This window comes from Vulpes lagopus, chromosome X, assembly GCF_018345385.1.
Source record: "Vulpes lagopus strain Blue_001 chromosome X, ASM1834538v1, whole genome shotgun sequence".
In the NCBI taxonomy this organism is placed as follows: domain Eukaryota; kingdom Metazoa; phylum Chordata; class Mammalia; order Carnivora; family Canidae; genus Vulpes; species Vulpes lagopus.
Genome location: NC_054848.1, coordinates 9,274,726 through 9,290,257, shown reverse-complemented (window position 1 = coordinate 9,290,257; position 15,532 = coordinate 9,274,726). Strand labels below are relative to the sequence as shown.

At 49.9% G+C, this 15,532-nt stretch overlaps 1 protein-coding gene across 1 annotated transcript in view; it reads right to left on the bottom strand.

Annotated features, from left to right (window-relative positions):
- PRPS2 (phosphoribosyl pyrophosphate synthetase 2) overlaps positions 1–11,862 on the bottom strand; it is a 37,754-nt gene extending 25,892 nt beyond the window's left edge. The window contains exons 1-2 of the mRNA XM_041741761.1: positions 11,657–11,862; positions 3,573–3,756 (exon numbers count right to left, since the gene is read on the bottom strand). Coding sequence (XP_041597695.1) covers positions 3,573–3,756; positions 11,657–11,778 — 306 coding nt within the window. The 5' untranslated portion in view covers positions 11,779–11,862. The remainder of the gene's footprint in view (positions 1–3,572; positions 3,757–11,656) is intronic.
- Between the last annotated feature and the right edge of the window lie 3,670 nt (positions 11,863–15,532).

Sequence of the window (15,532 nt, the reverse complement as noted above, 5' to 3'; positions counted from 1 at the left end):
CCAGAGCGCGAGGCCAGCGTCCTGCCGCCCTAAGCGCCCGAGCTCGGTTAGCTCCCTGCAGCACCGGCACCCAGTGCGGCCCCCACCGTACCCTCGTCTCTCATCAGTTTTGACAACGAGCCACTCAACTTTTTTTTTTGACTTAAGATTGATTTATTCAAGGGGATCCCCAGGTGGCTCAGCGGTTGAGCACCTGCCTTCAGCCCAGGATGTGACCCTGGGGTCCCAGGATCGAGTCCCATGTCGGGCTCCCTGCGTGGAGCCGGCTTCTCCCTCTGCCTGTATCCCTGCCTCTCCCTCTATGTGTCTCTCATGAATTAATAAAATAAAATCTTAAAAAAATATATTAAGATTGATTTATTCATGAGAGACCCAGAGAGAGAGGCAGGGACACAGGTGGTGGGAGAAGCCAGCGCCCTGCGGGGCCCGACGTGGGACTCGATCCCGAGCCCAAGGCAGGCGCCCACCCGCTGAGCGCCCGGCCCCCCCAAGCTGTACCTGCACAGCACACCCCGCCTCCGCTCGTCTCGGCCACCGGCAGCGAAGCTCGCGGAGTCGGGAACCTTCTGAGGTGGTTAAAAACTACCAACTGGGGCAGCCCTGGTGGCGCAGCGGTTTAGTGCAGCCTGCTGCCCGGGGCATGATCCTGGAGACCCGGGATCAAGTCCCGCATCGGGCTCCCTGCATGGAGCCTGCTTCTCCCTCTGCCTGTGTCTCTGCCTCCCTCTCTCTCTCTCTGTGTCTCTATAAATAAATAAATAAATAAAATCCTTAAAAATAAAAACTACCAACTGCTACCAGGTTTTTTCCAAGGAACACGCTTAGAGCCAAGTGATTCAGAAAGAGTGGAGGAAAGACAGACCCAGGGGCTCGAAACAGCCCCTAACAGGACCCCCCCAGATGTCGGACGGTAGGAAACAGGACAAGGCGTGAGCCCGAGGCCATGGCTGCACGGAGCGGCTCCCCCACAACCGGCGTCTGAAGGACGCCGGTGGCTGGGCCCGTGGGCGCGGGGCAGGTGCAGCGGGGCCGGCAGCTGGGGGCGCCGTCACAGCCCCCCGCAGGCGGGCCCGGCCCAGCAGGGAGAGTTTCCCCACGCAACAAAGGCGCCCTTGAGAATGAACATAAGCAACCAAGTCTGCAAATACAACCTTGGAAACCGAGGTAGCTACAGAACGGAGACTTGGAAACAACCGTAGGAGTCCCGGTGGGGTATCAGCTAAGGAAGTTAGGGCTCCCTTCCCGCCGGGCAGCGGCCATGCAACAGTAAATGCAATGGGTTACTCGAGAAGATACAATCCGTAGCTTAGCACCAAGTGCAAAAGTTCCTAGAAGTGAAAGAACCGGATAGCAAATTAAAGAATTTGCTAGACCTCTTGCCAAGCGGAAGAGAACAGCAGAATATTACTGGCTGCTCTAGGACATGGACAAAAATGAAGATGTTCAACGATGCTATGAACACACAAACGGGGGAAGACCTAAGTCAACAGACCGTGCACCTGGGACAAAAACAGAAATTTCGCAGCTAAAACCGCACAGAATGGGCAGCCCGGTGGCTCAGCGGTTTAGCGCCGCCTTCAGCCCAGGGCGGGATCCTGGAGACCTGGAATCGAGCCCCACGTCGGGCTCCCTGCACGGAGCCTGCTTCTCCCTCTGCCTGTGTCTCTGCCCCCTCCGTCTCTCATGAATAAATAAAATCTTAAAAAAAATGAAACCGCACAGAAAACCCTTCCAATCAAGTCGGAATTAAAAAATGCTCCATAAATAACAAGGGGCAGGTCATATGCTTCACGCAGCGTATGTGACCTAAAATTTTGGCTGCCCTTAGCTAAGGCTAAACCACAAAGTGATACATACACACAGTCACAAAGTCACTCACGCCCAGTCAATGCTCCAATCGAAGGAAGGGCCGGCAAACTAGGCTACGGGCCAAATCCAGCCAGCCACTTGTTTTTGTGCTGCTTGTGAGCTAATAATGGTTTTTACATGACTAAATAGCTGGGGGTGGCGGGGGTAGGGGGGCGGGGGACGATCAAAAGAAGAACATTTCATGGCACATGACAATTACATGAAATTCACATTTCAGTGTCCACAAAGAAGTTTCCCTGGAAGACAGCCACACCTGTCATTTACATACTGTGTCTTTGAGATACAAAGAGTTCAGTTGCTGCCAGAGACCAGACCCCCCCCTTTACATGAAGTGTGCCGATCCCTTCTAATCTATACAGGGTAAATCAAAACTCAATTGCAGAACGGAGTTCTGGAGATCCAATTTCGAATGAGAAATTAATTAACTGACAGCTGTGTTCAGCATGGGGTCTGGACACCACACCTGAAGAGGCATTAAAATTTAGGGGGGCCTTGGTATAGGCATTCAAATTTGTAAAGGGATTTTTCTTCCACATATGAAGGAATCTTATATGCTGTTTGGAAATTTGTGCTGCTTCAGAAAACAGATAAACAGATAAACGGAGGTGAAGGGAAGGAAACTTTTCTCACGATTAGTCACCACATCACAGAACAGCCATGCGTCTTGTCAACTGGCAGGATCTGTGCGGAACCCAGCTGGATGTCTATCTATGCATAAGACATTAAGCAGATAACAGCTGAAGAGTTGATCCCTATCGTGGTTGGAGTGATATCCCAACACTCATCCACCCATAACCTTGGAATGTGACCTCATTTAAAAAGAGGTTTTTTCCAGCTCTAAGATGAAGAACAAAACGGGATCACTCTGGATTAGGATGGGTCCTGGCCAATGGCTGTCCTTTTATAGAAGAGGAGAGCACAGAGACACAGGGAAGAGGGCCATGTGGGGAAAGAGGTGGGGATGGGAATGACGCTACCAGAAACCGAGGAATGCCAGAAGGCACCAGAAATGAGAAGCAAAGAAGGCTTCCCCCCAGAGTCTTCAGGACTACCACCCTGACCCCTTGATCTCTGATGCCCGGCCTCCAAATTGTGACATGACACGTTTCTGTTGCTTTAAGCCACTTCGGTGTGTGAAAAATGCAACACATATTAACTTCGTTCCTCTTGAAAGGTTCAAAAGAGAGAACGGTGTATTTCTAAAATTCAATTTGTGTTTCAAGAGAACCGTAGATCCGGATGCAGTTGTAAGAAACAATTCAGAGATCTGGTTGCGCCCTTTACCCAGTTTCTCCTCGTGGGTAACATCTGCAAAACTATAGTACAGAATCACAACCAAAATAGTGGCATCGAGACAGTCCCGTGATCTGATTCCACTTCCCTAGTTTAACGTACTCGGTGGGTGGGTGGTGTATTTAGTTCTACCCACCACCATAAAGATACACACGATTTCATCACCAGGGCTATATGGTCTCACATCACCTGCAAAAATATGCCTTGTCTGTCTTGTCTCTCTAAATACTCACATGATGGCTAGTTCAAAGACAAATCTTTGAAAAGCCAAGATGAGAAAGCTTATTTATACGATCATGAAAAAAGAAAGCAAACATTTTTCAGATATTCTGAGTTGGAATCTGGAGGAAAGAATGTAGATGTTAGTTAACCCAGAGCAGGTTCTTCCAACATGACCCCAACTCTCGTACCTTGTCCTTCTTATCCTGTCGGGCGTATGGAAAACACGGGATTACGGCAGTCACCCTGGATGATGACGCGATCTTGCAGGCGTTGATCATGATGAGGAGCTCCATCAGGTTGTCATTGATTTCTCCGCAGCCACTCTGGATGATGTAGACATCTTCGCCCCTCACGCTTTCACCGATCTCGACGCTAAGAGAAGAAAAATACCATCCGTTAACGGTCAAGTATGTCTGTGTCTTGGCGGTCCCCGGGAGCGTCACCAGGTGTGCCAGGGTTCACAGGATGCTAGGATTTACCACAGTGAGAGGATATAGAGGAAAATGAACAAAGGGAAAAGGGCAAGGAGCAAAATCCATGGGAAACCCGATGCAAGCTTCAAAGAGTCACCCTGAGGTGGAGTCACACAGGCTGAGCTTCATTCCCCCAGCAACCAGCCATGACAGTATGCTTGAGGTGTTGTCCACCAAGGAAGCTCATCATTGCCCAGGCCACTACTGGGGGGGGGGGCTGGTCACACGGGCTCCATCTGCCTGGCACAGACCAAAATTCCAGACCCCCAGGCATTCCACATTAACCACATTGTTTCTACAGTTAGGGGAGAGTCAGCCGATCCCATCTGGGAATGGCGGGAACCCTTCCAAAAACAAAGCTCCCGAAGGCCAGCTGAGGACTACCCTGCAAGCAGACCTTTTTCATATAGGAGGGGATCTTATATGCTCGTTAGAAATAGGTCTCAGTCCTGTTCTATCAACTTCTTTCTGGTCAACGGTAGATTGAGTTTTACTTTTATTAAAGTTACATAAACACACTGCTTCAAAAATTCAGGTCGTTCAGTAAGGCTTGTAACAAACATTTCAGAGGCAACCAATTTCAATCTTGCTATGGTTCTCGGGCATTTATCTTCAAGTCTCCAACTAGAACGTTTCTATTGCTTCATCTTGAGCTTTCGTTGTAGGCATCACGTGTTGATTTCTTGCTACGCAGATGACGATCTAACTACCCCCCACCACCTCCCAACACTTGCATCCCTTGCAGCCTTCCGGTCTCACCACCATCCCAACATAGATCAATCTTCTAATCGAATAGGATGCCCACTTTTAACCGTGTGCTATTTAGAGCTGAGCCATAAACTTACATTCAAATTTAGACTTCCCTTTTACACACCATTTTTGGTGGTTTGTTTTCTCTGGAGTATATTATCCTACCTTTTCACCTGCTGAGTTTTCTAAGTAGTGAATACAAATTCCAGCCTAAACAGTGGGCTAATGACAATCTACATTCCCACCACGACAGGGGCCGCAAGTCTGATCTCTAGCTCACTGCCCTGCCCATGTTTCCTCCCAGTCACTGGCTGACTGGGGGCGGGGGGTGTCTCCTGTCCGTGCACAGATGCCTCCTGGAGAAGCCCACTGCCCCTCCCCTGCACTCAATTTCCCACCTTCAGTGTCCTCTTTTTTGCTGTACTTCTTTGTTTTGCTGGTTGGCATCCTCTAATAACTTTTGGAGAAAGAGTAAAGAGGAGCTTCAAAAGCCTTTGAAAACTGCATGTTGAAAAACTTCTGTTTTGTGGGCATAGAATGCTGAGTGTTCAACATGAGCAAGCCAGCCCATCCCTGGCATGTACCTTCCATGGGAAGCAAAAAAAATGCTGTGTGCAGGAGCAGGTCCTTCCCAGGGTACTGCCAAGAACCAAGGAGACCTTCAGCTCTGCTACCATGTGCATTTTGAAAAGGCTAATTTTGTTCCAATTGATACATTAGGAATAATTCAAACATAATATGAATTTTACATTTGCTTACACACCACCTTTCATCTGGAGATAAGAATGTAGAACACTGCACTGCACCCAGCTGAATGGAGGAGCCAACTTAGAAATACTCCCTCACACCAGGACCACAGCCACACCCACCCTCATCTGGTATCACCATTTTCCACATGACTTCGGATCACCCACCTTCCGTCGCCTCACAAGAGCCCAAAAGCTACAGCCCTTCCAAGACCCACTTCCATAAGAAGCTGTAGGTCTTCTTCAATGGAAAGTGCCATACTTACTACAGAGTTTATTTATTTTTTAAACCTGTAGTATTTGTAAAGTGTTTTACCATTTCTATTATACTCCCATCTTTTTAAAATAAGTTACTGAAGAGGTTTGATGTTGTGCCCCCAATCCTATTTTTCCCATAAACCCTGTGGTTTTTATTGTATGATTTTGCATAGCATGATGGATTTTTAGGAAAGCAATAAGTCACATTATAGTACAACTGGCTATAAATGGGCTCACCCTAAAAAGAAATATAATGAATCTTATTCTAAAACTACAAGGGAGGAACATAAACAATTGCCCTTATCTCTCCTACTATCAGAAGCCAATTATACCTGATGACACTGTTTTATCAACAGAGCCAATTATTTCTACAAAGACTTTAAAATGAGTTGACATTTTGGATACCATGCAATAAGTGTACTGAATCAACAGAAGCTTCTATCCGACTTCAACCAGAACACAAAAATGGAAGTTTTTCAAGTTGAACTGCTCTGAAAATGAGTTTTGGTAAACAGTGGGTCATAATTTTTTATGTTCTCTGCTATGAACGGAAACAGGATGACGTCACCCTCAGGATGAGAGAGACCAAATTCTATATACTCCCTCCTATTTTGAGTTCTAAGGAGCTTAATGTAATTCCTTTGTGAATATCCTATCAACTGGGGAAAAAAGTCCATTTGGAAATCACAGTATCACATAGCTAGGAGCTGACAATCCACAACCCACAAGCTGAGCATGACGACGTAGGCAGAATGGCCCCACAAAGAGGTCTAGGTCCTAAGCCCCAGAACTTCTGAATAGGTCAGTTACTTGGCAAAGGGGAAACAGGTTGGCAGGGAGAATTAAGGTTACTAACCGGCTGACCTTAAAATAGGGAGATTTTCCTGGATTATTCAAGTTGGCCCGTTGTGATCACAAGGGTCCTTAAAATGGAACAGGAAGACAGAAGACGTCAGAGGAAGCGATATGAGGTCTGAAGCAGGGTCGTAGAGGTGCTACATTGTTGGCTTTGAAGATGGAGGAATAAATCAAGGACTGCAGGCAGCCTCTCCAGCTGAGACAGGCAAGGGAATGGCTTCTGCCCTAGAGCCTCCAGGAAGGGACGCAGTGACCCATGACAGACTGCTGACCTGTAAGACGCAGCAGCAACAGAGGACGTGGGGCCCCCAAGCTGGAACTATTTACTGCCTGGCCTGCCTGTTACAAAGAAAATTTGCCAGCCTCTGGCGTTATGACCGTTTATCCCCAAAGACCTGCTTCTTTGACCTATTTTTCTTCAGGAACTTCAGTCCCCTTATGATTAGCAGTCCAGCAGAGGATGGAAAATTCTATCACCATGGCAACTTTTCCCCCAAAGCCATTCCTGCTTCTACTCATAAAGATGATCACGACTGATCTTTCTTGTAGGGCCTCTTAAAAATTGTGGCCAGAAGGCAGCATCCATTTGTTGTTCAGATGGAGAATCTTCACAGATCCCAAAATAAGAAGGCAGATGAGTTTATCTGACTCAACAATGAATGGGTGTGGTAATTAAAAGATGGCTGCAGATGCTTTAAAACTTTTCCCATCAAGAAGAACTAGAGTCTAGGGGTACCTGGGTGGCTCAGTCGGTTAAGCATCTGACTCTTGGTTTCGGCTCAGATCACAAGCTCCACCTTGGGCTCTGTACTAAGTGGGGAATCTGATATTCTCTGCCTCTGCCCTCCCCTCGCTTGTGTGCTCACTTGCATGCACTCTCTCTCTAAAATAAACCTTAAAAAAAAAAAGAGATAAAGAAGTGAAGTCTATGTTCCCCTTCCCTTGGATTTGGGAGGAGTCTGCTTGACAACAGAAGTGACAATGCACCAACTTCAGGCCCCAGACCTTACCAGACTGGCAGCAGCTTCTTCCTGTCTCCCATGCTCTAAGGAAGCTCAAGCAGCCCTGAGGCGAGGTACTGAGGTTCCTGGCCAAGCTCCCCGGCAAAAGCTAACACCAACTTACCAGCCAAGTGAGCGAGCCATCTTCGAAGTGGACCCTCCAGCCCCAGTTAACTGTCCCAGGTGCCATCACATAGGACGCTGCCCAAACTGCAGCTTTGTGAGTCAAATACACAATTGTTGTCTTAAGGTGTTAAATTCTGGGGTGATTTATTACACGACAGAAACCAAAACTTTGGGTCTTTCAGTACAGCTAACCACTCTGTGGGCAAGTTAACTGACCAGGATAAAATGTTACAACAGACTTTCAGACACCTTCATTGTGGGATTTCAGTGGTCTACACTGAAGCTGGTGCAGACATCTCTCTGCATACCTAAGACGATTCAGAGGTGTGCCTGGGTGGCTCAGGTCATGACCTCAGGGTCCTGGGATGGAGCCCCATGTCGGGCTCCACACTCAGAAGAGAGTAAGCTTGTCCCCCGCCATTCGTGCTCACTTGCACTCCTTCTCTCAGATGAATAAATAAAAAAATAAATCAGTAAAATGACTCAGAGATGAGAAGGGAAAATCAGGAGGCCCTGTGTCTGATTAGGTGGTGCTTTAAAAGTGAGGAATGGGGACTCCTGGGTGGCTCAGCGGTTGAGCATCTGCCTTTGGCTCAGGTTGTGATCCCGGGGTCCTGGGATCGAGTCCCGCATTGGGCCTCCCACAGGGATCCTGCTTCTCCCTCTGCCTGTGTCTCTGCCTCTCTCTCTGTCTCTTATGGCTAAATAAATAAAATCTTTAAAAAAAAAGTGGGGGGATCCCTGGGTGGCGCAGCGGTTTGGCGCTTGCCTTTGGCCCAGGGCGCGATCCTGGAGACCCGGGATCGAATCCCACGTCGGGCTCCTGGTGCATGGAGCCTGCTTCTCCCTCTGCCTGTGTCTCTGCCTCTCTCTCTCTCTCTGACTATCATAAATAAAAAAAATAAATAAATAAATAAAAAAAAATAAAATAAAAAAATAAAAATTAAAAAAAAGTGGGGAATGGCCACAGGGGGTGGGGGGTGGTAGCTGGCTGAGTCGGTGAAGCATGCTACTCTTGATCTTGAGGTTCTTAGCTTGAGTCCCACACTGGGTATAAAGATTACTTAAAAATCAAAACTTAAAAAAAAAGTGGGGAATGGAAGGAGTGACGACCAGGAGACATGAAAGCAGATTTCTGGTCCTGGCTCAGGGGAGAGGTTCAAAAGGGGCCTCTTACATGTAGTGAGTCCATTTTCTCTTCCTTTTACCCTGTTTCTCATCTCTAGGACCACACAGTAAAAAACAGGTCATTAGGACAATACCTAGTACAGAGAGGACTGTTTATAAAAATCAACCTCTGGACCTAGACAGTTCATAGGAAAGAGAAAAGTCAGGAAGAAGCTAAACTGTTATATTCTAAATATTAAAAATGTATAATGTTGGGGTGCCTTGCTGACTCAGTAGAGCATGTGACTTGATCTCGGCGTTGAGTTTGAGCCCTACCTGAGGTATAGAGATTACTTAAAAAACAAAACAGGGCAGCCCGGGTGGCTCAGGGGTTTAGCACCGCCTTCAGTCTAGGGCGTGATTAGGAGCAGACTGTGATAGTTCAGTGTATACAATTATAATCTCATTGGGATCCCTGGGTGGCTAAGCGGTTTAGGTTTAGGGTTTAGGTTTAGCGTGCCTGCCTCTGGCCCAGGGTGTGATCCTGGAGACCTGGGATCAAGTCCCATGTTGGGCTCCCTGCGTGGAGCCTGCTTCTCCCTCTGCCTGTGTCTCTGCCTCTCTCTCTCTCTCTCTGTGTGTCTCTCATGAATGAATAAAATCTTTTAAAAAAATAAAAACAAAACAAAACAAGGGCACGGGGTAGCTCAGTCAGTTAAGCATCCAACCCTTGATTTTGGCTCAGGTTATGACCTCAGGGTCCTGGAATTAAGCCCCACAATGGGCTCTAGATCAGCTCCGGGTCTGCTTGTGATTCTTTCTCCCTCTGCCCCTCCCCCTGCCCACATGTGCCCTCACATGCACACTCTAACAAATAAAATCTTTGAAGAGCGAATTGTTAAAAAACAAAAACAAAAAAAACATATACTGTACTAACTATTGTTAGTCTGTGACAAGCAATTGCCAGACTTCATGCTGAATGGTTTTTGAGACCTCGGGATTTCTAGTTATCAGGTGGTGGCTATAAAATACTCAAAACCAAATAAAACAGAGTTAAAACAAACACGCAATTGTATTTCAATGTCTCAATGAGTTCCAGCCAACAGTACATACAGTATCTTGGGCAGAAATGCAACAGTAACATCTCTAAGCTGGATTAACTCTGCTCCTCCAGCACCAAAGGACTGCACTGCCCTGGGGAAACAGGGAGGACCAACATACCTGCTTTCAAAATCTACTTCGCCCAGAAATTTCTCCTCTAGTTACAGGATGCCACCTGGTGAACAAAACCTCATATCCCATTCTCCGTCTAGCTGCTGAAGCTTGAATAGGGCTGGCCAGATACTACAACGTTGACACCTAGCTATAGTAGCCTTTTCCAGAGCCCTCCCCGCCATCCTCCCTGACTTCTGTATTAAACCCTTCCTGCAAAGCGGAAATCTTGGCCTCAAGGGCCGCCCGCACATCTACCACCTGTTACTCATTCACAAGCGTCTCCTCGCTGGCCTTATCAACAGGACTCTGTGTGTGGTGATTTCCCACCTGGAGGAAGGGCTGCAGATAGCCTATAAAGCTGACTCTAAAACACCATCCTCCCTAGATGTATTAATATTCATGTACTCCTCAGCATCTAAAAAATTTCTGTCTACTCCAAAAGTCATCAAGGTCTTCTCCCTCGTTTTGTTTTCTTTTTTTTTTTTTAAAAGATTTTTATTTGTTTATTTATGAGAGATGCAGAGAGAGAGAGGCAGAGACACAGGCAGAGGGAGAAGCAGGCTCTCCGCAGGGAGCCCGGCGGGGGATTCGGTCCCAGGACCCCGGGATCACGCCCTGGGCTCAAGGCGGCGCTAAAGCGCTGAGCCACCCAGGGATCCCCTCTCCCTCGTTTTCTTCTGGAAATGTTTAGTTCCTGGCTTCACATGTACGTCTGCGATCCGTCTCAAGTTAATTTCTGAAACAGTGGGAAGCATGGATGGGTTTTGCTGTCGGTTTGGCAGCTCGCTCCGCTTGTGGAAAGTGGTGGTAGCCCTGGACCTGGGCCAGAGCGAGAAGTGATCGGTAACCGCGGGCGCGCTGGATCCTTCGGGAAGGAGCTAAATAGGAGCTACTTGAAACTGGTTCAGAGCTTTGTGGACTCAGGCAGGTGGAAACCGGAGCCCCTGTCCCGCTTGTGAGGCGGGCCGCCGGCCTGGCGACAGCGGCTGCTGCACCGAGAGCCCGGTGGCAGTCACGCTGGGCCACGGCCTTGCCCTGGACCCCGCCGAGGCGCACAACCACGACGATGACGAAAGCTATCAGCTTTGAGGCAGAAAAAGTCGAGGAAGCCCCAGGAAGCAGCACGTGCGCCCGGGCGCTCTCACGCTCCGTAAAGGCTCCGCACGAACATCCCCTGCGGGTTAGCCCGCGGGCTGCACCCCGGCTGCTGGGGACTCACCCGGGGGCTTGGAAAAGGCCCCCGCCCCCGCCCCCGCCCGCGGAGCAGAAGCTCCGGGGCAGGGAGGGGAAGCGGCTTTTTAAACGGCCCCCAGGTGAATCCGGCGCGCGGCCCGGGCTGGGGACGTGGGCGGAGCCGTCGGTCGCACGCCCGGGGCTTGGGACCCGCCCGGAGGGGACCGGGAAACCGGACTCGCACGCCCAGGGCCGTCCCTCGCCGCGTGCCCTGCACCCAGGCGGTTCCCGCCGGCGGCGCCCACCTCGCCCCGACGCTGCGGCCGCCCCGAGGTCGCCCTTCCGGGCCAGGGGCCGCCCTCCTCCGCGTCTCCCGGGCGCCGCAGCGGTGGCGCGGAGGCCGCGTCGTGAGCGTCCCGCCCCGGAAGGGGGAGCGGGCGGCCGCGGAGTGGTCCCCGGGGCGGCGGGTGGCGGGGTGCGGCGGGGCGACGGTCCCCGCCCGGCCCCGCGGCAGCGCGCCCAGTGCCCTCCCCGGCCCGGCCCGGCCGCCGGCGCGGCCCCCCACCTGGTCTCCTGGTTGCTGAACTTCTTAGTGACCACCTTGCCTAGTTCCAGGCCCAGCCGGTCGGCCACGCGCTGGGACAGGTCCTGGTGCGAGCTACCGCTGAAGAGCACGATGTTGGGCATGGCGGAGGCGGCGGTGGCACCGGAGGCTGCGACGCGAGCGGGAAAGCGCGGCTGTCGACCAAAGGAGGAGCGCAGGGGAAAGGAGCTGGAGGGGGCGGAGCTGGAGGGGGCGGAGTCGGGGCGGGGCTCGAGGGGCGGGGCGGTAGAGCGGGAAGGCGCCGCGGCGGGACCGGAGAGGGGCGGGGCTGGAGGGGGCGGGGCTGGAGGGGGCGGGGCTCGAGGGGCGGGGCGGTGGAGCGGGAAGGCGCCGCGGCGGGACCGGAGAGGGGCGGGGCTGGAGGGGGCGGAGTCGGGGCGGGGCTCGAGGGGCGGGGCGGTGGAGCGGGAAGGCGCCGCGGCGGGACCGGAGAGGGCGGGGCTGGAGGGGGCGGGGCGGGGGGGGGCGGAGTCGGGGACGGGACTCGAGGGGCGGGGCGCAGGAGCGGGAAGGCGCCGCGGCGGGACCGAAGAGGGGCGGGGCTGGAGGGGGCGGGGAGGGGCGGGGCTGGAGGGGGCGGGGCGGAGGAGCGGGAAAGCGCCGCGGCGGGCCCGGAGACGGGTAGGGCTGGAGGGGGCGGAGTCGGGGCGGGGCTCCAGGGGGCGGGGCGGAGGAGCGGGAAAGCGCCGCGGCGGGACGGGAGCGGGGAGGAGCTAGAGGGGGCGGAGCTGCGGTAGGACGGGCGGCAGACCGCGAGCACTTGACCCGGTTCTTGACCTTTCTGCCCTGCCTGGAGGTGCCGGACTAATTGGGCACCGAGGGAGGGTGCAGGAGGAGGCGACCGACGTGCCCGGCAACCGCGAGCGACCCCTCGACCCGGAATACCCCCAAACCCATTGCAGACGACAGGTGTGCAGCTACGGGGGGCTGCAAAACTGCGGCCCGCGGGCCAAGTGCCCGGCGCTGCCTGTTCCTACCGGAGAGCTAAGCATTGTTTTGACACATGAACCTTTGCAATCTGTGTGATCACAGCTGTACGACGTTCGCAACCCAATTGAGAAAAAAAAATCCCCTTCAAAAAACAAACAAAAAAACCCCAAAACCCTTTCCTCTCATTAGTGGCTGCGTACTGCAAAAAGTTGTACCAAATTATTATGTTTTGTCAATAAAAATGTTGTAAACATGTGTTTTCTCTCGTTATGGAAGTACCTACATAATAATCTCTCCATTTTGCTTTGTAGCCCACAAAGCCTAAATTATTTACTATCTAGTCTTTAGTCAAAATTCTCTGATGCCTGAACTACAGGATTACCCTTTGTCCTTGAAAAAGCTGGGATGCCAGTGGCCATCTGAGCCCTGACCACAGACGGAGAGGCAAGGTTGCTCTCCTTAATGACGGTGAATTGGATCAAACCAAGCCTCCTCCATATTCCTCATTTGTAGGTACCCATCCGGCCAGCTTTGCAACTTCCTGCCTTTCGGGTTCTCAAAGGCCTGACCCTAGGGACCTCACCCCCCAGCGCCCCAACTCCCACCATATGGTCCCCAGTCACAGCTCTCCATACCCCTGCAGCAGGCTGCCTTCCCCTCTCTCCGGGCAGGCCAGAGCCAAAAAAAAAAAAAAAAGGTTTTCTCAAGCAAATGCAGTCCCAGAGCCAACCCTTGTGCACAAATCAAATGTAGGGGAAAGGAATGTATTACGTGGGAACGGAGGACCAGCATGTTAGTGATGCTGGCCAATTTAATGCTTCTCAATGACAGCAGATTAAATAGGTCAGTGGCTGGGCATCCACACAGAAGGCCACTTGCAGGTCAGTTGTAGCCCACTGTAACCTGACTTCATATTATTTGGATTTGGGTGATTTCTGGGATTATTCATGCAATTCATATTTTTCATCCAGGTCCATGCACTTTTCAAATTTGATTACCTAGCACACCAAGTGTTTCTTTAAACTCCTGAATTGGCCCGCTTACCAAAAAGCTGTCCAGAGCACCAATTCTGGCAGCGTTTCTGCCCCTTTTTCATTCTTCCTGGAGACGTGTATGTGCTCTATTATTAAAAAAGAAAAAAAAATCCAACCCTACTTGCAATGATTTATTATCTATGTGTTTTACAGTTAATTACCTAGCAATGAGATTTATACTGATACTCAACCATATGTCTAAAATTTTTATTGAATGAGTCTGCTAATGTAATTATTTTTAAATTCTCCTAATAAAATTTTCTACTAACAATATTACTGTAATTTTTATGTCCTTAAAATTTTTCTCATAGACAAGCCATATACATGTTCTTTTCAGTGGGAAAGTCGCTTCTCCTTAGCATGGCAGAGCCATGGTTCTTTGGTAACAAAACTGACGGACTCTATTATACAGTAGAAGTTAAAGCGCCTGGTCCCTGAGTATGTTAATGGTCCAGGATTTGGAAGCTAGGGTTGAGTTCTCACAAACCATGACCTCAATACTACCAGGGAGAAGCAATATCTAGGTTGGGGCAACTAACAAGATGGTCATTGGCTTAACACTCTGATGAGTTACTAGGCTTAAATGCTGTGGGTAAACAAGGAGAAAAGTACCACTGGGATCCTCTAAGATCACCATGAGTAGCAGATGCCCAGAGAGCTGGCACTGGCACAAGTACAGGATTAAAAGAGCAGCTGTAGGTGATTTCATTTAAGTGTGAACACTTTCTCTCCAAAGCCCTTTACTTTGGCCCAAAGGATCCAGGTTGTTGTGAGAAAACCTTGGTCTAGAGCAGATTTCTCAACCTTGGCACTATGAACATTTGGGCTGGGTAATTCTCTGCGCTGGTGCTGTAGTCTCTGCAGACATTGCCAAATGTCCCCTAAAGAGTAAAATCACACCAGCTTGAGAACCACTTGTCTGAACGAACCTCTGTCCCATTCCTCCATGTGGGGTTTTCCTTAGGGCTCTTTGGACTTCCTCCCAGAATGGCCACAGGGTTCCAAGAAGGAGTGTTCCAAGAAGATAAGCCTCAATGAGCAAATACCGATCAAGCCTCTAGTATTATCACATTTGCTAATGTCCCACTGGCCAAAGCAAGTTATGTGGCAAAACCAGTATCAGTATGGTACGGGACAGTATACGGGCATCACTACTAGGTCCACTAGTCTACCAACAGTCTACCACGGTGTACTTCTTGGACAGAATGTAGAGTTGAGAGAGCCTCCAGGAAAATGGAACACATGTACAAAGACTCAAGACTCAAGTGAAGAGAATGTATGCCATGTATATATGGGATCTCAGATTTTGGACATGATGTAAAATATTCATTATTTTGAGATAAAATGTTTGTGGAGAAAATAAGAATAAGATATTTCCATTGTTGGCTTCTGCCTTCACCAACTCATCAATAGGGCTGATAGGAGACAATACTGATTTGAGTTCGTGAATAGTTTCACATCGTGCATTCCCCACAACATTTAGCGAAGATCTTTGTAGATGGTAAGAGCTCTCAATATTTGCAGAATGAATTTATTCTCAACAATCTCAGGGCGGAGAAATGGAAGAAATGGCCCAAAGTGAGATGGCTAATAAAAGGCAGCAAGGGAATCAGAATGCAGGCCTTCTAACTCAGTTCTTCTCTCTCCAGAACAGTGCTGTGCAAAAGAAGTATAATGCAAACCACATATGTAGTCTACACCTTTTCATAGCCATATTTTAAAAAGAGTAAAAAGAAACCAGTGATGTTATTTTAATGACACACTTTTATTTAACCTAATATGTCCCAAATGTTATCACTCCTACACGTAATCAATATAAATTAATTAAAGGGATATTTTGTATTATTTTTTTGTTCCCAGGCCGTCTTTCCAG